General features: G+C 45.1%; 1 protein-coding gene across 4 annotated transcripts in view; it reads right to left on the bottom strand.

Moving 5' to 3' along the window:
• Positions 1-3942: 3942 nt before the first annotated feature.
• Positions 3943-22502, bottom strand: part of CUNH12orf56 (chromosome unknown C12orf56 homolog) — a 57566-nt gene continuing 39006 nt past the window's right edge. For 2 of the 4 annotated variants that reach the window (XM_085843213.1, XM_021174785.3), the window contains exons 7-13: positions 19298-19404; positions 18166-18255; positions 13267-13390; positions 11638-11712; positions 10690-10764; positions 8595-8773; positions 3943-6100 (exon numbers count right to left, since the gene is read on the bottom strand). In XM_085843213.1, the coding sequence (XP_085699339.1) occupies positions 5974-6100; positions 8595-8773; positions 10690-10764; positions 11638-11712; positions 13267-13390; positions 18166-18255; positions 19298-19404 (777 nt within the window). In that variant the 3' untranslated portion in view covers positions 3943-5973. Of the gene's footprint in view, positions 6101-8055; positions 8229-8594; positions 8774-10689; positions 10765-11637; positions 11713-13266; positions 13391-18165; positions 18256-19297; positions 19405-22502 lie in introns of all 4 variants that reach the window. The other 2 variants (XR_015048484.1, XM_085843212.1) reach the window with 2 other exon arrangements.

The following is a 22502-nucleotide window of genomic DNA, read 5'->3' as shown; positions in this document are numbered from 1 at the left end:
TTGGGGGCCAGGTCACATAGACTCTCTCCTCTCTGGGGCAACCAGGTTTAAGGAACCAGTAATAGCATTAGAATACAAGCAGCATCAGGCCACCCACTGCAGGGTACTTTATATGACTTTTTGTCATTCAGACCTTAAATGCTCCACAAAGGTCCATGTGTTTAAAGATTTGACCCCAACAACTGATTGGTTTACAGAGGGTTAGAGTTAGCATGAGGGTTAGAGTGCTCGGCCACAGTGGAAAGTCTGTATAACATACATGCACATCTCCAGGGCTCAGTAACCATCTGAGAAGAGTGGTCAGACTGCAAGTCAGAGGTCACGGAGGACTGCAGCAAAACAACGTCTTCCGCACAGGACAGGGATGCTGCACTCATGACCACAGGCAGATGTTGTCTTCGGCACAGGATCAAGCTTGTCAACCTTCCAGCATGGAAGCCTGGGGGTGCGGAGGTAGTGACACGAGGAGCCAGTGACAGTTTCAGGCTGGTAGGGAAGGGTGTGTTTTCGTTAAGAGTGTGGATGGTCCCACACCTGTGAGCCCATAAGCAGCACAAACCGTACTCAGGGGGTTGTAGAAAACACCATGTTGTGGAGGGAGAGTACCTCTGGGAGGTGAATACATCAAAACACACTGTATGGGTGTGTTACATGATGTTCTGTCTCCCAGTAAGTATCAGTTGCAAATAGCTTCTCAGGTATACGTAGAATGCTATCCGTTTATCCATGCTAGGAATCGGTCTGGCTTGCTTGTGCAGATCTTGTAGGTGTTGTCACCATCTGTGACGCATGTGTGCATCAGCCCTGTTGTGCCTGGAAGATGCCGCATCACTGAAGTCATGCAGTGCCTCTCTCTTACAATCTTTCTGCTTCCTCGTCTGCATAGACAGATCCCTGAGCATTGAGGGGAGGGGTTTGACAAAGACATCCCATTTAGGGCTGAGTGCTCAAAGGTTTCTCACTGTCTGCACACTGACCAGTTGTGGTCTCTGTTAATTACCATCTCGGATGAGGATTCACTGATCTGTGGGTATAGGCCATTAGAAATATGTCACTAGAGATCATTTACTGCGGTGTTCCTTTAGCAAAACAATAGCGGTAGGTTCTCCCCTGTGGCCCATGACCATACGGATCAGTTATGGGTTCCATTTCTTGAATGGATCATAAATCCAGGCAAAAAGGGTTGGTTGCACCCATAACATTTGTGCAACTATTGCACTAGTATATGTTTAGATTTAGAATAACCTCTTGATAGATTTTTTTTCCTTTAATGAGCATATAGTCTCCTTCTTTCTTATTTGATTAGTTTTAGTCTGAAGTCTATTTGTCAGATATTAAAATAGTCCTGCTTACTTCCTGGTTCCATCTGCTTGGAATACCCTTCTCCATCTTTTTACCCTAAGATGTTTTCTATCCTTGATGTTTTTTTGTTCCCTGGAGGCAACAGAAAGACACATCTGCTTTCTGATCTGTTAGTCTGTGTCTTTTTATTAGGGAATGGAGACCATCAATATTGAATTATTATTGAACAGTCATTCCTGCTATTTTGTGTGGTGGCCATGTCCCCCCTCCCCACCCTTGATGAACTGATGTGGAATTATTTATTCCTTATGTCCTCTTTGGTATATTTAATCTTCTCTTCAGACTGAAGTTTTCCTTTCAGTGCAGTGGTTCTCAACTTGTGGGTCACAACCCCTTAGGGGTTTGCATATCAGATATTTACAACTCCTATCAATGGTAAGATTCAGTTATGAAGTAGCAACAAAGTAATTTATAATTGGAGATCACCACCATAAGAGGAACTGTACTGGGGAATCACAGCATTAGGGAGCTTGAGAGCCACTGTGCCTCGGCCTCCTGCAGAGCTGGGCCGGTGGTCAAAAATTCCTTATTGTTATAGTGAATTTATTTTTCTTTCTCCTTCAATTGTATTGATACTTTTGTTGGCTATTGTAGTCTGCCCTAGCATGTGTGAGTTTTTTGACTTTGTAGAACATCCATCTGGGCCCTTCTGGATTTCAGAGTCACCGTTGAAAAGTGCTATTCTATTGGGTCTTTCTATGTGACTTGATCTTTTTCCCTTTCGGCTTTTAACACTCCTGCTTTATGCTAAATGTTTTGTGTTTGGATTACTATGCACTGCAGTGAGTTATTCTTATCCAGTCTCTTCCGTGTTCTGTCTGCCTCTTGTATCTGTAAAGGAATCTCTTTCTTTAGACTGAGGAAATTTTCTGCTTTGTTGTTCTTGCTACAAAACATTTTCTGTACCTTTGACCTAGGTTTCTTCTCCTTTCTCTATATTTATTATTCTCAAGTTTGGTCTTTTCACAGTGTCCCATATTTCTTGAATGTTTTATGCCTGGTATTTTTAAATTTAACTTTTCCTTTGGCCGAGCTATCCATTTCTGCTACCCTGTCTCCAAGACCTAAGATTCTCTCTTTGACTGCTTCCGATCTGTCAGCAAGGCAGACCTCTGGGCTTTTTGACAGAATCCCTGGGTTTCTCATCTCCAGTTCTAATTCAGCTTGGCTTTTGTTTAGCAATTCCATTTATTTTTTAAATCCTACTTTCATATCTCGAATTGTTTTTTGCGTTTATTCTCCTGTGAATTTGTATTTTCAGTTTCCATTGAGGCATTTATTCATATTGTGTTTAAAGTCCTTGAGTATATTAATCATTGGTGTTTTAAAGTTCTTGTCTCCCTGCACTTCAGATAAATTGCTTTTCTCGGGTTATATTACAATGGGAGTGCTAGTCCCATTTGTTTGCTTTTGTGTCTCACAATATGAGGAGTCACATTGTCTTGGCTGTTCATGTTTTTTTTTTTTAAATGATCTAGGCATTTTGAGTTATGATGTTTGTGGTGTTTCTTGTGTGAATATCTGATCTCTTCTTGGTTGGGTATATGATTCTTTGATTGCTATTACCCTAATCGAATAGGTTGTGGACCAGAAGAATAATGCTTAGTTCTCAGTCTTGCCATCTGTGGTGGTTTGAATATGCTTGGCCCACAGGAAGTAGCAGTATTAGTTTGAAGCAGGGCTACACGATCCGCAGTCTCTTAACACTCTTCTATCTCAGAAATGACTCTTCATCTACTGGGTCAGGACACTCATTGCCCCACCCCCACCCCACTCACCCTCTAAGTAGGAATGAGAGACTTACAGACTTCTTGGAGGGTGATGAAGGGAGGTTCGGAGACCGAGTGGTAATGGCGAAATGGTGAAAAGGCTTGGAGACTGTGTGGTTGTGTTGATGACATAATCGTGTAGGCTTACCTGGAATCTACTGAGACAACGTAGCAGAGAAACACACTACCCCACGTCAAAGTGTACATCCAGGAGCAGGAGGGATGGCTCAGTGGTTAAAAGTGCTTGCTGTTCTTCCGGAGAACCTGAGCTTGGTTTCCAGCACTTACACCGGGTAGCGCGCACTTTACACCGGGTAGCGCGCACTTTACACCGGGTAGCGCGCAAACCCCTGTGGCTCCTGCTCTAATGTATCCAATGCCGCCCTCTTCTGGCCTCTACAAACCCACACATAACCATAAAAGAAAAGAAGAGTGTTGTGTACAAAGCCAGGAGCGGTGGCTCACACTTGAAGCACCAGCACTTGGGAGATAGAGGCAGGAGGAAAAGGAGTTCAAAGCCATTCCTGGCCATTGAGCGATCAAGCCTCCCCGGACTCCGTGAGACCCCGTTTTAATAAACAAAAGTGTTGTGTACAGGCAGAGGACACTAGAGAGCTTGGAGACACTAGAGAAAGAAATAGGCAAGGCCTAGAAAGTGGCTTAATGTAAATTGGTTAGATGCCTGAGTCAGAACTAGAAACGAGGTTTCTGGGTGAAGGTTTTATTTCTTATACTTTTTTCCCCCAAAAGTTCAATACTTAAGACTTTTTAAAAGTCACAATAAAAGAAAAAAAAAACTCATGGAAACAAATAAGACTAGTAATTTATAAATAATCTGCAAACAAAACATTTTTTATCAATGTATCAAAACATTATTTTGAAAGTCACAGTATACCAGGTTTTTCAAGTTGAAAACTCAGTACTACCTTTATGGTATTTTTTTTTCTTTTGAAAGATCTTACAATGATTCTATTAAACACTGCACTGACAACGAAACCAGCACATAAGAACTTGCCTGGGATGCTGGCAAATCAAGTCATTACTGGAGCAGTAAGAATGGCGTGTGGGAGCACAGCAGGGCAAGGAGGCGGCTGAGGCTGCCCAGGGCAGGTGCACACATCTGGAACACGGGTAAGAAGGTTCCCTCCTTAGCCACCTACAGCCTCTCAGAGTAGCGATTTGAGAAGCTAAAAGTGTCTGTATGCCTTTTTTCTTTTTAAACACAAAGTCTCATATCTAGAAGCCAGTTTTTATTTTATTATTTTTGTGGTGCTGGGCACTGAACCGGGGCCTCCCTACATGCCAGGCAAGTGCCCTACCATTTGAGCTACAGTCTCAGCTGGAACGGTTCTATTTTTACATAAAATATTTAGAAAGCTATAGAAGTAGTAAATTTAAGAAATATATTGAGCAATCAGTCAAAATCATATAAATATTATATTAAAAAATGATCACTGTAAAATAATTTAAATATTGCTGGACAAATTTATGAGACGAAACTAAGTCTCAACAAGGTCCCCAGCCGTGGTTCCATTGAGCACCACAGGCAAAGCCGCCCAGAGCGCGCTCTCTTTGGAAGCGGACTTTCCTCTCCTACTTCCTCAGGCTGTAGGAAGTTAAACAGAAAGCCCACTTCTCGTGTTTTTTAAAGTCAAACGCAACAGCTCCAGAAAGCGTTTGGGGTCTAAGTTAACTTACAGCCACTCAGTGAGACCTTTTGTAAATGAGTGCGAGACTGTAGAGCTCAAGATGAGGTCCCTCTTCCTTGAGGCTCCACAGGCTGGTTCAGACTGGCCCACTCTGGTGTGAAACAGAGCAGCATACTGCGGAGCTTCCCCATAGGAAGTCCTGCCTGTTTTCCTTCAGTATTCCGTGCAGCTGCAGTGGTGCCCTCCTGCCCACTGCTGCAGGCACACTTTTGACATTAAAATATTTCCGGGTAGGGGAGAAGGTGCCGCACACCAACACCCGCACGCCATCACCGGGCACTTCTCTAAGGCTGTGTACTTTGTACTTCTACGACAATCTTGCTGCGGGTGTTCCAATGGCTCCCTCCAATCACCAAGGAGACCCACGGGATCTGTTCTGCACCCGCAGGCTCTGAGATTCTGCGCTTGCTCAGTACTGTTTTCATGGCTTTGAGAAAGCTTTCATTCTGGAGAGGTACGGCACATTCCATAAGTGAAGAAAGATGTAGCCAGTGTTTGTGTTGCTTGGGGCTGGGTTGTTTTGCTTTGGTTTTGTTACTGTTTGTTTGGGGTTTTTTGGTTTTGTTTGTTTTTTCCTGTGGTAGCGCTTGAACACACATCTTCACAGATGCTAGGTAGAGACTCTGCCTCTGAGTTGCATGCTCTCAGCCCAGACATGGTTACTTAAAAAGATTAAGACTCTACCCCCACCCCAGAACTGGGCGTGGGGACACACAGTTTACTCCTAGTGCTTGGGAGGCGGAGGCAGAGGCTGGCAGATCTCTGTGAGTTCCAGGTCTACAGAAGGAGTTCCAAGACAGCCAGGGCTACACAGAGAAACCCTATCTCAAGAAAGCAAAAACCGCCAGGCGTGGTGGCGCACACCTTTAATCCCAGCACTTGGGAGGCAGAGGCAGGCGGATTTCTGAGCTCAAGGCCAGCCTGGTCTACAAAGTGAGTTCCAGGACAGCCAGGGCTACACAGAGAAACCCTGTCTTGGGGGGTGGGTGGGGGTGGGAAGCAAAAACCAAAAAGTAAGAGGTGTTAATGAGCACTTCACTAGACTCTTTAAAAGGAAGGAGCTAAATATTCAATAAATCAAAAGGCTGTTTTTCATAGTGACTTCAGTGGATACTTTATACTTCTTATCTCCTCTAACATTTTGCACACTGTTTCTGTTCAATCAACTGCAGAACTTCATGACAGAGCTGAGTGGTGGGCTCTGTAATGGGGTAGCATCCTGGGAGCCTCTTTTCCAAGGCCGGCATGTGAATAAAGTACCTGCAGATCACAGCGAGAAACAAAACACCCACCGTTAAAAACAAGAACTTTCACATGGGCTCATCCAGTATGTTCACATTCACGGCACAACAATGGAAGGGGGGAGGGGGGGAGGGGTGGGAGTGGGGGAGGGGTGGGGTGGGAGTGGGGGGGAGTATGTTCACATTCACGGCACAACGATGGAAGGGGGGGAGGAGGAGGGGAGTGGGGGGGGGAGGACCCTTAGCCACGGGGACTCAGCATTTTCAGACCTCCAACCTCCCGAGCTCAGGACTTAGAAAATCCTTACCACAAATGCACTCCAGCCTTTCTCTTTATTTGAGACAAGAATTATTAATAATGGATCTGCCACCTAGGCGGTGACCAAGACAGGATGGGACTGTCATCACCAAAATCTATGCTAAGGATTCTGATGGTGGGCCCCTCAAACTGCACAGCAAGGAGAGGGGAACCAAGATGAGATAACCCATCCAGATCAGGCAAGAGGAAAGAGTAGCGTTTATCTCCCATAAAGATAGAGGCAGCCTTCATCCACCTCCTTGAGTAGCATCAAAGAATGGTGAAGACCAGAATCACTGAGGGTAGCTTTTTAAAACTGCCATTCCCAGACCATGCCCCAGGCAAACCAAAACAGAAGGACCACACCTGGGTCAGTGTTTTTGATAACAGATGATTCTAATGCAAGGTAAGTTAAAACCATTGGTTTTCTAAAAACCTTTTAAAAAAAAAACCACAAACCTGAAGGTCCATAAGAAACATAAACCAGGGGGCTGGGAGGAGAAAGCAGGGGGGATGGTAGCCAAAGGGCACACAATCGCCCTAACAGGGTCCTGCTGGAGCTCCAGGTCCTACTGCTAAGCATTTGTGCCAGCTGTCCTGATTGTTTATAAAGTTTATAACTAGGTCTTTTATAATTAGGGTAAGCATGATGGTACATGCCTGTAATTGCTGTGAGTTCAAAGCCAACTTAAGATAAACGGTTAGTTCAAGACCAGCCTGGGCTACACTGTAAGACTTTCTCTCAAACTGGAAAAACAGGTAGGTAGGTAGGTGTGTGTGTGTGTATGTGTGTGTGTGTGATGTTATACATACCACAACATACTAAACCTTGGGAATATGATAAACGAAAGACATGGGGGGAAAGGGCGTCCATTGGACACTTGTCTAGAAGACAGGGTAGGTAAGAGGTTAGAGGCAAGAGCTGAGAAGGAAGAATGGGATGTGTCTGCTTAGCAGGCACTGGGTTTATTTTAGATAATGACAGTGTTCCAGGGTTCAATAATTACAGTTGCAAAAACATTGTGAAATGTACTCAGAGCTACCAAATTATATGCTCTAGAGGGGTAAATTTCACGCAATGTCAGTTTTTCCTAATGAAATTTTCAAAGGAAGTTAGGAGGCAGGAGTGGAGGGGTGCTGGGACTGATTTGTGGGATCAACGTGGAGCCAAATAAGTTCCTTTTATGGTATCCAGAGTGGACCCTCTGATGTAATGCCACACACAGGAAAAACGGAGTCCACACAGAGGGCTGGATTTCTTCCTTTTGAAGCCAATATAAAGCTGTAATGTACGCCTCCACATCTTCTGATGTCTCTCTCTCCGAACCAATAGCAGAGCCAAGCTGCCTGAACCCTTCTCATTTAAGGCAAAAACTACCTTAGCTTTTCTAAAGAAACGAGCTTTTCTAAAGTACGAGTTAGTTCAGGTTGTACTGCTGAGTGCTTTGCTGGCCTTTATAAAGAGGTGCAACCCCTGAGGTGCACAGCGGAGCAGGTTGGCTGCCTGAGGAAACCAACCCTGGCTACTGCTGCCTCTTACTGTTTTGCTCGTGACAAGAGGGTGAATGAAGCCAATGGACAGCCAGCTAACTCCCCAGTGTGTCTGGGTTCCCAGTGTGTCCCCCTTACTGACTGATCCCTGCAAAATGCCCCTGCAACGACTGGCTTGAACTCACAGTTCATGATTTATCACTCCTTCAATAGGATTTGTTACTCCAAAATAAATCATTACACGTCTGTGCAACGTGGGCTGCGCACAAGAAAGGCAATCGATTCGAGACAAGTGGATTCTAGGTCAGGAACAGTCAGATGGTAGTGGTTCTTAGAGCTGTCCCAGATTTCGCCTTACCTGTGATCAAACAAAGAATTACCAAAAACAAGTGTGGAATTTTCCATCAACCCAAGCATCGTCCTGTCCTAAATGATGTGTTTATAGAAAGATAAAGAGAGCAGGGGATATGTTCTATGGAGGTGTAGTCAGGTATGGGGGAAGGGGGTGCCTCCTCTGACACCGGGACAGTATAGTATAGAATAGGCAGAGAAAGAGCATGACAGCAAGAGAGAGAGGAGGGGGCAAACAGCCTCTTTTATAGTGAGTCGGGCACACCTGGCTGTTGCCAGGTAACTGTGGGGCGCAGAGCTTAGACCGAATGCTAATAGTAAGGGCCTGTGAGAATGAGCCGTGGGTACTTCAATTTGACGTGCTCTGCCTTACCTGAACTCCTCACGGTGGTCGTTCCTGATATACTCGGCCAGAGCCTTGCTATGCTGCAGGCAGCTCCTGAGGATGTAAAACTGCTGGTACAACAGAACTGCTTGGCAGGGAGTCAGCAGCTGGAAAGGAGCTGAAAGCCCTCTCACCACTCCCTCCACGATCCTGGCCACAAACGCCATCTAGAGGAAGAAAATGTCATTACATGCATGCGGACGGGGCGTCACCCACACACGCCCTGATTTAGCCGCTAGCCTCATCCACAAACCCAAACCGATGCCTCTGCCACTCTTAACTCCGATGCCTGTGAGCTATTTCTCTCTGAAATGCTACTCGATACCGGATCACAAACGAACCTGCGATTATAATTTTAATTTCTTTAGCGCCTTGATTTTTTTTTATTGTTATTGTTCTTTTTTTAAGATTATCCTTTTAGGGCTGGAGAGATGGCTCAGCGGTTAAGAGCACTGACTGCTCTTCCAGAGGTCTGGAGTTCAATTCCCAGAAACCACATGGTGGCTCACAACCATCTGTAATGAGATCGGATGCCCTCTTCTGGTGTGTCTAAAGACAGCGACCATGTACTCATAAAATAAATAAATAATTCTTTTTAAAAATTACATTTTTAATCATTTGGGGGTGGCATGTTATGCACGCATGCCTCGGTGTATGTGTGGAAGTCGGCGGACAGCTTGCTTAAGTCATCATATGAGCGCCCGGGATTGAACTCAGGTTGTCAGGCTTGGCAGGAAGTGCTCACTACCTGCTGAGCCATCGCCTCGCCTCTCAGTGCCTCCGTGGTTTTATTAGCTACAGTAATCAGGGCTGGCTGAGAAGTAGGTGCATTCAATGATCACATCCCCGAAACAGTGATTTTGTTTGTTTGTTTTGCAAATCTCTCTCACGAGGTCTCCTTTTGCCCCTACTGTTTACAGCTGGGTCTATGTGTCGACCTGCCCTTGCCTCAAGACACCCTTCATCCTGACAGACTTCATGGTCACAGTCTGGCCTCATACTTAACTCAGTTCCTTTAAGGCAGTGGTTCTCAACCTTCCTAACGCTGTGACCCTTTTAATAGGGCTCCTCATGTTGTGGTGACCCCCAACTGTAAAACTGTTTTCATAACTGTAATTTTGCTACTGTTATGCAGGAGGATCGTGAGTTGGGGGCCAACCTGAGAAATATAGCAAGACACCTCAAAAATATTAAAATGACTTTGTCTCACAGCCCACATATGCTCTCTTGTCCTTTAGCCTTTACTCATGGAAGGACACAGCAATATTCTTACAAGATACAATTCTTCCATCTTGGACCAACCAGCTTCTGTCCTTTGCAAATTACCCTTAGTCGGTGGCACGACCAACACAGAGGAAGACAGGGAGTGGGAGGGCGGGGGGGGGGGGGGTCGCGGGGAAGGGCTGTCATTGAGTTGAGAGATGTACACAGGGGAAGGAGGGACCAGATGAGGCAGCAAAGCTAAAGATACCCAGCCCTGCAGGCCTATGGAGGTCAGAGGTCAGAGATCAGAGGTCAGCCTCTATGCAAAGAGAAAAGCTACTTAGAGATCATCAGGTTCACAGCAAGGAATTGCAGTCACATTTTTGTGTTAAATAGCTCCCTCTGGCTGTGATCTAGTAGAATGACAGGCATGGACCATTGGAAAGGCATGGAATCTCCACCTGACATCATCAGAGTTGGGACCATGGTGGTGGCCCCACAGTGGTGGCTACAGGGGCAGAGCACACAGCCAATTCCAAATGTCCTATTCATGTGTCTGCTTATGGAAAATGCCGGTGCTTTTACTTAAATGACAAGCCAATAACTTAACTTTTTTTTTGCTCCATTTACCTTCAAAGCTTTTGTTTTGTTTTGCTTTGCTTTGCTTTTTATAAAAGAAAGCTTAATCTTAAGCCATAATTTTAATACCTTTAACTCGGGTCTTGAATACAAAAAACATTTTCTTTTGATTAAATAACAAAAATAATCATGTTTACATTTTGCTTCTGCTTTGTAGACTCCATCACAACACAATGCCTATGTTTTGTTAATTAAGCACAAAATCCCCGTTAAGCCGGGCCCTTTTCCTCTCAGTACTCACGATGGGAGGACAGCTTTGTAGAAAGGACATCATCCAGCTAATAGCGAACTTCGTGGATCCCAATCCAAGATTTCCCTAGAAACTCAAGGAGACGAGTTATAGTCGTGACGTCTAAAGTTGTATCTAAAAGAATTCTCAAATCTTTAAAATCAGTATCTGTAAAATAACCTGTAATGTCACTGAAACTTCACAACCCGATTCAGAGAAGGTCCCCAATAAAAGCGTGGTACACTGTTAACCACAGCATCACTGAAAGACCCCCTGAGGGAGACCCTTCTCGGGAAGGCACGCACCCAGTAAGACGCTGAGACCGGACTTGCTGTAACCACAAGAGGCTTTAATGGCACACAAACACACAACCAACAAAGGAGTGCTCGAGCCAGCATGCTGGGGTCGAAACTCATGCACCGCGCAGGGGGCAGAGGAGTTTGACCCTGGCCCAAACTTCTCACACACTTATAAAGGCAAAAAACCACAAACCAAAAAGTGGGGAGCAGAAAGAATTGGCGTGGTTACACATGATTGGCTTATTCAAACATCAGCAGGGTTACAAGTTAACAGGATAGTACGTGCCAGCTAAGGGGGAGGCACAAGGGCCTGGGACTTATCGGGGTCAGCAGGACACCTGGTCAATGTATGATTTATGGTTGGCTAGAGGGAGGCACCGCCCGGGAGGCGCCATCCTGCCAGATGGCCATTTGGTCAACTTTGATAGCCCTGGCCAGTTCCTGCATTCCTTTTTTTTTTTTTTCTTTTTTTATCTTTTATGGCCGGATGCTCCCAGTTATAGGGTGGGTCTGGCTGTGCCTGGATCCACCTGGGTCTATTCTTTACAACTTTTAGCCCTGGATTTCTTGAACTTAGATACCACAATGCTATAAGACCCAAAATTATAAGTTTTTGCTCTTCATCACCAAATCAGAATTATAACAAAAACATGCCTTGTACCTGCTGAAAGACAAGCAGAATCTCATAGAGCAGAGCTGTGGCAGTGTCCGCGTACTCCAGGGTGAGCTTCTGTAACTAGACATTGCAATGAGTCAATACACTAGCAAAGGCCGAGCCAGAAAAGCCACGTCCCTTTAGACGAGTGTCAAAGGATTTCTGATTAGAATTTTAATTTGTGATGGCCACTTTCCTGATCCACTTGGCTCAAGTCATTCTCAGGAAGGCTGCTTGCGTGCTGGGCTCCTTGCCTCAGGCTCGTAATTCTAGACACCAAAGAGCCTGAGGCAGGGAGATCCCCAGTTCAAGGCCTGTTTGGGCAACTCGAAACAAAAAGTAAAAAGAGGACCTCTGGGGATGTAGTTGAGTGGTAGAGTGCTTTTCTTGGGTGTGTTTGGTCCTCAGCACCACCAAAAGCAAAGCTGCTCTCATCACATTCAGCAACGACTCACAACGTGGATTCAGGGTAGGCACAATGGCCCAGACAAAAGCATGAAGGGCCTCTACACCGGGGGCCACAGCAGCAGTCAGACAGATCAACAACCTTACTTCAAGAAGGTGGAAACATGGCCAGGCAGCGGTTGTGCACACCTTTAATCAGCGCTCAGAAGGCAGAGGCAGGTGGATCTCTGAGTTCTAAACAGCCCCCTACAAAGGGGGTTCTAGGACAGCCAGGGCCACACAGAGAAACCCTATCTCAAAAACAAAACAAAAAGGGGTAAATAAGCCGGGCGTGGTGGCGCACGCCTTTAATCCCAGCACTCGGGAGGCAGAGGCAGGCGGATTTCTGAGTTCGAGGCCAGCCTGGTCTACAAAGTGAGTGCCAGGACAGCCAGGGCTACACAGAGAAACCCTGTCTCGAAAAAAAAAAAAAAAAAAAAAAAAAGGGGGGGTAAATAAACTTCTTGGAATTGAGGCAGGAGGTCCTCTGGGGACTTTAGGCTTGTGCCTAGCTTCTTCTGTGATCTGGGTAAACATGGGCTCAGGGCCTCTGACTGCTCATGAGGTCTCCAGGCAGTTGGCAGTACCCACAAGCCACTCTGGGCATGAGAACTGCCTATGCCAGGCCTAGCCTCTGCTCCTCTGAACATGAGAACTGCCTATGCCCGGTCTAGCCTCTGCTCCTGTCATACCGCGTGCAGGATGAACTCTGCTTTAATCGCTCCCTTACTCAGCCAACACTGACGAGCCAAACACTGTACTGTCTCCTGATGGCCACACTGACTGTCCAGCGCAGAAGATCCGTATGTCCTGCAGGCATGAAGCCTACACTCACCCTTTTGTCCGCTAGATGCGTTCATGGGGGAATGCTATTGATGATCCAGATTAACACACCCAAAAGCAAGCCCCGCGTTTCCCGCCTTTGAACCCAGTCTTCTTGCTGTGGCTCACATCGGACTCTTAGGCCAGATTCTAAAAGTTACCTTCTAGTCTCCACCGTCATCCTAAGATCAAGTATTAGCTCAGATTCCTCACATATGCTGAAATAGCTAAGATGTTAGGTTCATAACAAAATATGTCCTTTCTCGTATGCGTACTTCCGGATCCTACGGCAACGTGTTCCACATTAAAAGACAGAAACAAGAGCCCACATGTGTTCCACTCAGCCAACCCCCCAAGTTCTCTTCTCACCTGACTGTCGAAAAACGCTTCGGCTGAGGTTGGATCAGCCACCGGCTGGGCATCAGACTTGGAGCAGGACTTTGGAACCTTCGGTTTGCTAATTAGAATTACTAAGAGATTAAACAGTGTTCCCCTAAAAATTAAACAAAAAGCCATTAATGGGAAACGCTTCTAAATGGGAACAGGCGGAGTCAAACTTATGACACTTCTTAAATGACCCTTAGACAAGCAGGTGACGATCTTGAAATGATAAGTTTATTGTGTTTTTTTTTTTTCGAAATCTAAACAGAATGATTTTTTTTTTTTTTTGAGCTGAGGGAAAGCATAGCTCAGAAAGTTGAGGGGGTTGGGGGTGGGGATTTAAAGAAGGCTGTGGTGGTTTTGAGTAAAGCTATATTTCCAACGTATGTTTATGGAGTATTAATTCTAAGTGACAGTGTAGTCAAAATAGATTCTATAGTCGGAGGAAGTAAGTGGTTAGGCTAAGCTCATTCGAAGTATAAATACGGGAACAGGTCAGAAAGAGGAAGAACTGAGGATGGAGAGGTGAGACAGTGAACATGTGGGAGCACTGAGGAGGGAGGAGGGAGAGTAAACAGACAGTGTCACAGAAGCAGAGGAATGGAGACAACCAACAACCAAAAAAGAGGGAAACTGAAAAAAAAAGATTAAAATGGAGATGCTGTGCCATGTTCTCGAGCCCCAAAAGGCCACCTGGGAATGACTCTGACGTGATCACACTAGGGTCTCTTTATTACAAGCTCAAGCTTGGGCTTGCTCCCCGCCGACCCTGATGCAGCAGGAAGGTTTGGCGAAGCAGCCCCAAACCTCAGCAAGACAAGGTTTTATAGGGAATGGGAGCAGGCAAGGGGATCGCCATCCTGGCGAGCATCTAATTGTACTGTAAGCCAACAGGTGGGTGGGTGCTCTGAAGCAAAACCATGAACAGTCACAAACGGCCTGAAAGTACATCAGAAACTATCAGACTCATCTTTGATTGACTGCTGCTAGGAGGTAGCTAGGGAGTAACTCTGGGGTATGGGACAAGGACAAGCCGTGGGGTCCTTCCTGGTGCTTGGGTGCAGCTTGGGTTCAGCTATAGGCCAAGTTTCTCCTAAGATGGAGGCTGGTCCCAAGATGGAGTAGGTTCGGCCTCTCAGACAGAGACAGGGTAAGCTGCAAGCTGACTGGAGGGCTATATTTTACAGTTTTAAAATACTGATTACTGAGGCCAAGGAGGGGGGTGGCTCAGTAGTTAAGAACACATGATGCTTACTGCTCTTGCAGCGTCTCAGGTTTGATTCCCAGCACCCATGTGATGGCTCACAACCATCTGTGACTCCAGTTCCAGGGGCTCCGATGCTCTCTTCTGGTTTCCCAGGACACCTAAACTCATGTGTGCTCACACCCCCAACACACACACATAATTATTTGAAAGTGCCAACTATAGGCTATCTCCACCACAGGGCTTTGCTGAAGCATTGCTATGACAATGTGTCACCGGCATCTCTGGGACAAAGAAACAGAACTCCATAGACGTTCTTTTTAAGTTTAAAAAAAAAAATTAGCAATGTATATATTTTGATGTGCTTTGATAATTCAGCTATGCACTGTCGCCTACGCTTACCATATTTTATAGCAGGCATGTGCGTATGTGTATCTGTTAGGCCACCCTGGGTGTTGTTCCTCCAAACCCATCCCACCTTAGTTTTTGAGACAGTCTCTCTTGCTGAGATCTGAGTTCACCAGTAAGTAAATGGGAACACTTTATTCAGTGAGCTGGGAGAACCTGGGAGAACTTTGAGCAAATTCATAATGAGTAGATGAAGTCCTAAGTGTGTGTGTATAGTGGGGGGGGGGGGGGAGGCTATGTCAAGGACCCATGCCTCAAATCCATGGGACACTGGCAAAGCCTCCCCCACCCACCCACCCCAAGTCAGCAATCAGACAGATGTCAAAGCTGTCCCTATCCCCCAGTCCAAGTGGGAATTGTTAGTAGTGCTCACACAAGCTAGCAACCACAGCTCCCTCCTCTAGGATGGTTACAGCTTGAGATTGCTCCATCTACAGAGACTCCTATAGAGTCTAGCTAACTCTTCCCCCTGTGCCATGAATATGAGGCAAACTTTATGAGGTCCTGGGTTGCTGTGCATAGGAGGTGCCCTCCATCAGAGTAAGTGTAGTCCCACCTGCCCCAGCTTCTCTGGCTGTGTGTCCGTTCTGTCTTTATTCCCTTCACAAACGTGGTCTCTCACTAAGTTTGAACTGGGTTGACCATCAGCAGGCTACAACAACTTTCCTGTCTCTGCCCCACCCCACCCCACCCCATCCCTCAGTACTGGGGTTAGAAGCAAGCACAACTATGTCAGGTTTTATATAAGTTCTGGGGATTTGAACTCACATTCTCACAGTTTTGCAGCAAGCTCTCTTATCGACTGAGACATCTCCTTGGCCCCCAGAACATTTTTTTCTGAAGCTTTTCTAGGCATGAAGTATGAATTGGCATTCCATTCTCTGTTCTATTTAATTATAGCCCTTTATTTTCAGTAACAATTCCTTTTCAAATCTAAGAGAAGGCACTCTAAAGTTCTTACTGTGATAATATAGGAATTCAACAGTAACAATACCAAACTATAAAAGAACATGGCACGCTGCGAGAATATAGCTAGAAGGCAAAATTTCTACTTTGGGAAATAATAGGAGGAAATGCTAAAGGAATAACTGCTTCTTTATTTCCTCAAATGGGATTTAATCTGAAATTGACCGTTTGCACCAAATGACTTCATTGAAAACTCTCTGGGTCAACAATTTTAGTCAAATTGTAGCTTCATCCAGAAAACAGAGACTTCTAGGATTGATATCCCAGACTTAAAAATTGTCCCAACAATCGAGTGGTTTTATTATTTGTATTGGTATTGGAATTTAAAAAAATTTTAAAAGTATTTTTAGAGTACAAAAGTTGGAGGTCAAATAGTCTGTGATGTCGTGGACGGTAGCATTCTAACACAGCTTCCCATGTTCCTATCCCACGGGTACACAGATCTCATATGATCCCGCCTCTTCTATGTGTGGGCAGGACCCGTGACTACAAGTGGCAGCCATTCATGATTGTGCTATACTATGTGGGAAATATGAAGGCCCATCACTAGTGACATTTTTGTCAGTCCAGACGAAATGATCCTGGGGTGGGGGATGTGTTCAAATCAGATGAACTTTGTAAAAGGGGGCCTTCCAGAATTCACAGATAGAGCCAAGAAATAAGCCGCCATGTGATTTATCTCATCACATGAGCCTAGGAGGGAACAGAAATCCCATCAACCCTGCAGCCCAAGTGGCTGAGACGAGGAGCAGAGGCACCAACTCTGCCCAGAGTATTGATCCACGGAGACCTGAGATAATAATAGTGTTTAACTCGCTAAGCTTATGTAATATGTTACATAGCAACAGATTAATCCTGTTATCATGATAATCCTATGCCTATCAAAAGTGCCTAAAATTATTATTAACACCAGACTCTATTGTAGCTACTGAACGCACAGACTGAACGCACAGACTGAAAGCACAGACTGAAGACTAGGCTTTGTCTTGTTAGGAGAAAGGTTTGATGAAGTTGATAGGGTCAAACCAAGTTAGAACAACTAAAGGCTACACCTTACAGCCAAGGATGGGAGCGGTTTCCTTTTTAGGATAGAGAAGAGTGGACACCAATAGAAGGTGAGCAGAAGGGTTGCTTAAGAAGAACATTTTCGGGCAGATGAGATGGCTCAGCAGTTAAGAGCGCTGACTGCTCTTCCAAAGGTCCTGAGTTCAAATCCCAGCAACCACATGGTGGCTCACAACCACCCATAACAAAATCTGATGCCCTCTTCTGGAGTATCTGAAGACAGCTACAGTGTACTTATATATAATAAATAAATAAATAAATATTTTTTTAAAAAAGAACATTTTTTTAAAGATTTATTTATTATTATATGTAAGTACATTGTAACTGACTTCAGACACACCACAAGAGGGCGTCAGATCTCATTATGGGTGGTTGTGAGCCACCATGTGGTTGCTGGGATTTGAACTCAGGACCTTCAGAGGAGTAGACTCCCTCTTCTGGTGTGTCTAAAAACAGCAACAGTGTACTTATAATAATAAATAAATATTTGGGCTGGAGCAAACAGGGACTGCGCAAACAGGACTAACTGGAGCGAGCAGGGCTGACCAGAGCGAGCAGAGGTCCTAAATTCAATTCCCAACAACCACATGAAGGTTCACAACCATCTGTACAGCTACAGTGTACCCACATACATAAGATAATAAATAAATCTCTAAGAGAGCGAGTGAGCACATGAATCTGTGAAGGAGATGGGGGTGGAGATAAGAGGAGTTGGGAGGGTCTAAGGATGGATTTGATCAACTGTCTATGAATAAATAAATAAAATATTCTTAACAGCGCAGAATAACAAAAAGAAGGAAGGCAGCACCTGGGCAGCCTTGCAGGGGAAAGCCCACTGACTTAGTCTAGACGGGTGTGAGAAAGGTTAACCATTCTACATTTCGCTGGATCCAAGTCGTCCTTATGACTGTATACAACTTAAACTCAAGTGAGTTCTGCTCATTTGACCTTGCATAACCCAGAGAATATCCTCAAAACATAAGTTTTCTGATGCTTTCAATAAGGTTAACTACTAGGGGGAACTATTCAGTCCGCCTCATTTTGGGCCCCCACTGTCCCAGGTTCAAGACCCCAACTAGAGCAGTGGACAGAGGACAATAAGAGCCAAGACAGAGACTGCACAGTCCAATGTCTTCTTAAAAGACAAAACAACAGAAAAGCAGGCATACACACATGCACGTGCACACACAAACACGCACACGCACACACACATACACACGTGCACATACAGAATAAGACCTTACTTCTTAGCTGCCAGTGTGTTCAAGCGTGACGATTCAATTTCTGTTTCTCTGAACATCAGCCCTAGCGTCTGTATAATTTCAATGCACGCCCTAGGAAATAGGAGAGAAAAAAAAAGAAAAATGGCATACATGTGCACAATACATGTGCATGGCTCCACAAGGTCAGAATCCCACAAAAACCATAAGCCTTGAGAGAAGGGCTTTCCAGTGGTCATTTAGCAAAAAATCCATCAAATTCCGTGCACCAAATTGCAAACCCTGCCTGAGTGCCTGGTCTGGGGTTGCTATATGGGAGGCACTCACCATGGGCTTCCTGACAGACTGAGAGCAGCATGCCAGGATCAAGGGACAAGCTTAAGCATTTTGGAATTCATATTGTTTTGTTTTTTTTTAAATTTTTTGGATAATCACTAGTTTAAAATGATCTGCAATGATTTTCATTTTTAAGATTTATCTTTAAGTGTGTGTGTGTGTGTGTGTGTGTGTGTGTATACACCTGGAAGTGGGTTTGTGCATGGGAATGCAGGTGTCCACAGAAGCCACCGTCATTAGATCCTCTTGGGGCTAGAGTTATAGGGGCCTGTGAGCCACCAGTTGTAGGAGCTGAGAACCAAACTTAGGTCCTCTATAAGAGCCGTTTCTGCTCTTAGACACTGATCATGGCATGGTGGCTTATCCTACGATTATAATAACACTTGGAAAGCAGAGGTTCGAGGCCAGCCAGATCTACATAGTGAGTTCTAGCCTATTCCAGATTTCAAAACAAGAACCTATTTCAAAAAAAATCAAATAACAATATTAAACTAATAATAAACTAATAATAAAACAATAATAAACTAATTTTTAAAATTATATCGCATATATTTTTGTCTAGTATTATCCATTTCTCTTTGACACCTTAGAGCAGTGGCTCTCAACCTTCCTAATGCTGTGACACTTTAATGCAGTTCCTTGTGCTGTGGTGACCTCCAGCCATAAAATTATTTCGTTGCTACTTCAGAACTGTAATTTTGCTACTGTTATAAATCGTAATGTAACTACCTGATATGTGACCCCCCAAGGAGGTGGCAACCCACAGGTTGAGAACCACTGCCTTAGAGGGACACTATCTGATTATCTCGTTAGTACTTACGTCAGCTCATCAGCCCTCTGGCTTTTGTTTTGAAGAGCATGCTTGTCCCTCGACTCTGGCAGATACTCATGAAGTTTGTTCACTAGGAAGTAGAAAAGCTCACTGGTCTGCAAAAGCAAGCGGGAAAGGAAATAATGAGGTTGTTAAAACTCCACCCACACATAGAGGAACAAAGAAAACATCTCTTCACCTTAAGAAGCTATTCATAACAGTATCTTTAAAACTAGTAGAAGCGGAGAAAAAAGCATTTTTTACTCCATCATCCAGATGAGATGTCAAGGGTCAGGGGAGGCCATTTAGACCTGGCTCAGGCACGGATGAAGACTATATGGAAGAACATGCAAGACACACTGAAAAGTATTGACTGAAGCTAAACTGTAGGGGTGGTTCTGATGCGAAGGACCTGTTCCCCAACTGGTTCTTGATCTAGTTGGGTCCCTGCAGGAAGCTGGCAGACGCAGGAGAGAGAGAGGAAAGGAATGTTCACCATGCTTCGGAGGAGGAAAAGACAACCAGCCATATGAGATCTCGGGCGGAGTGGCCACAGGCTGCTTCTACAGGTGGGAAGTTGGGGGTGTTGAGCTGAGACTGGAGGTAGCTGAGCGACTGAAGTGGGGTACAGATTTAGGGTTGGAAGTTCTGGGAAGGGCACACTAGCCAAGGTAGATTGGAGGCGCCTAGCAGTTGAGCCAATAAGGCAAATTGAAATTGAACAACGGGGTGTGTGTGTGTGTGTGTGTGTGTGTGTGTGTGTGTGTGTGTGTGTGTGTTTCATCCTGCCGATGCCCACTCCAGGAGTTTAGGTGGGATAGCAATAAGCTACATGCAACAAAAAGCTGTGTAAACACAGACCTTTTTGAAGTTAGATTTGAAATAAAGATGGTCATTTCTATCTAAACAGACACTCCATTTGAGCAACTAACATTTCTGAGTTCCCGTTCAAGTTGATGAGCTAAGTGAGAAAATAAGCACTGCCCACAAAAATCAGGCAAGTGGATACAAGTTTGCAATCGCTCCTTTCTAGCCGCCTTCTATTGCTGCTTCCCTAGACCTCTGATAACTAGTGACAACTGGTGGTGCTTTTAGATAAGAAGGCATATGTGGTATGGGATGCCCAGGGAGGTCAAAAAAGGGTATCAGATCCCCCTGAAGCTGAAGATAAGGTGGTTTTAAGCTGCCCAGTGTGAGTGCTGGGATATGAACTCCAGTCCTCTGCAAGAGGCATATGTTTTCTTCACCACTCAGGCTCAGGACGCTCCCTTGGAAAGCCAGGGTTTTAGGCTGGGACCATAAGAGGTAATTTAAAAAAAAAAAAAAAAAAAAAAGATGTATTTATTTATTATTCTATGTAAGTACACTGTAGCTGTCTTCAGACACACCAGAAGAGGGCATCAGATCCCATTACAGATGGTTGTGAGCCACCATGTGGTTGCTGGGATGTGAACTCAGGACCTTTGGAAGAGCAGTCATTGCTCTTAACCGCTGAGCCATCTCTCCAGCCCAAGAGGTAATCTTTTACAGTGAAGTTTATTTATTTATTTATTTATTTATTTATTATATGTAAGTACACTGTAGCTGTCTTCAGACACTCCAGAAGAGGAGGCTAGATCTCGTTACGGATGGTTGTGAGCCACCATGTGGTTGCTGGGATTTGAACTCTGGACCTTTGGAAGAGCAGTCGGGTGCTCTTACCCACTGAGCCATCTCACCAGCCCCAGAGGTAATCTTTTAAATCGAAAAATTAATCCCCCTAAAAGGATTTGAGAATGTTGTCCTCCTTTGTCACAGCTGCTGACTCTGTGTAAACGAACATGAGAGCAGACTTGGTTTGTAGCAAAGACAATGACGGCAACCCCCCACCCCCACCCCACCCCCTGATCTCCATGGATTGGTCAGGAACACAGAGGAGCCATGAAAGCGTGGAAATACTTTTTTTTTTAATTATTTATTTTCTTTATTTACATTTCAAATGTTGTCCCCTTTCCTAGTTTCCCTTCTGAAAATCCCCTATCCCCTCCCCGCTTTGCCTGCTCCCCAACCCACCCACTCCTGCTTCCTGGCCCTGGCATTCCCATATACTGGGGCATAGAACCTTCACAGGACCAAGGGCCTCTCTTCCCATTGATGACCAATTAGACCATCCTCTGCTACATATGCAGCTGGAGTCATGAGTCCCACCATGTTTTCTTTGATTGGTGGTTTAGTCCCAGGGAGCTCTGGGGGTACTGGTTAGTTCATATTGTTGTTCCTCCTATGGGGCTGCAAACCCCTTCAGCTCCTTGGGCCCTTTCTCTAGCTCCTTCATTGGGGACCCTGTGCTTTGTGCAATGGATGGCTGTGAGCATCCACTTCTGTATTTGCCAGGCACTGGCAGAGACTCTCAGGAGACAGCTTTATCAGGCTGCTGCCAGCTAGCTCTTGTTGGCATCCGCAATAGTGTCTGGGTTAGGTGGTTGTTTATGGGATGGATCCCCAGGTAAGGCAGTCTCTGGATGGTCATGCCTTCAGTCTTTGCTCTGAACTTTGTAACTCCTTCCATGGGTATTTAGTTCTCCCTTTTAAGAAGGATCGAAGTATGCATGGAAGAAATACTTAACATACACATGTACTCATGTGGCCTCAACCTTTCATGTGCCACAAACTGAATCCAAAGATCTCATTTAGTCCAGCTAATGGCATGATGCTGAAACACCTGGTGGTTTCTTTTTTTTTTTTTTTTGGTTTTTCGAGACAGGGTTTCTCTGTATAGCCCTGGCTGTCCTGGAACTCACTTTGTAGACCAGGCTGGCCTCGAACTCAGAAATCCACCCGCCTCTGCCTCCCGAGTGCTGGGATTAAAGGCGTGCGCCACCACGCCCGGCTCACCTGGTGGTTTCAAGTGTGAACCCTGCACTTCAGACTAGCCTCACTTTTCACAGGAGAATAAGATTTCACTTTAACAAATACAGCTTCCAGGACACGGTATGTGCATGAATTATGCTGGGCTGAGCATGCTGTGGGAGGTAAGAGCCCTGAGCCAACAGTTAGAGTAACCACGCTGATTCTTTTTTTTTTTTATTTTTTTATTTTTTTTGGTTTTTTGAGACAGGGTTTCTCTGTAGCCCTGGCTGTCCTGGAACTCACTTTGTAGACCAGGCTGGCCTCGAACTCAGAAATCTGCCTGCCTCTGCCTCCCAAGCACTGGGATTAAAGGCGGGCGCCACCA

This window comes from Mus caroli, unplaced genomic scaffold (genome assembly GCF_978045245.1).
Source record: "Mus caroli unplaced genomic scaffold, Mus_caroli_1 scaffold_9, whole genome shotgun sequence".
Lineage (NCBI taxonomy): Eukaryota > Metazoa > Chordata > Mammalia > Rodentia > Muridae > Mus > Mus caroli.
Note: the sequence above shows the minus strand (reverse complement) of the source record. Positions and strands in the feature narration are given on the sequence as shown.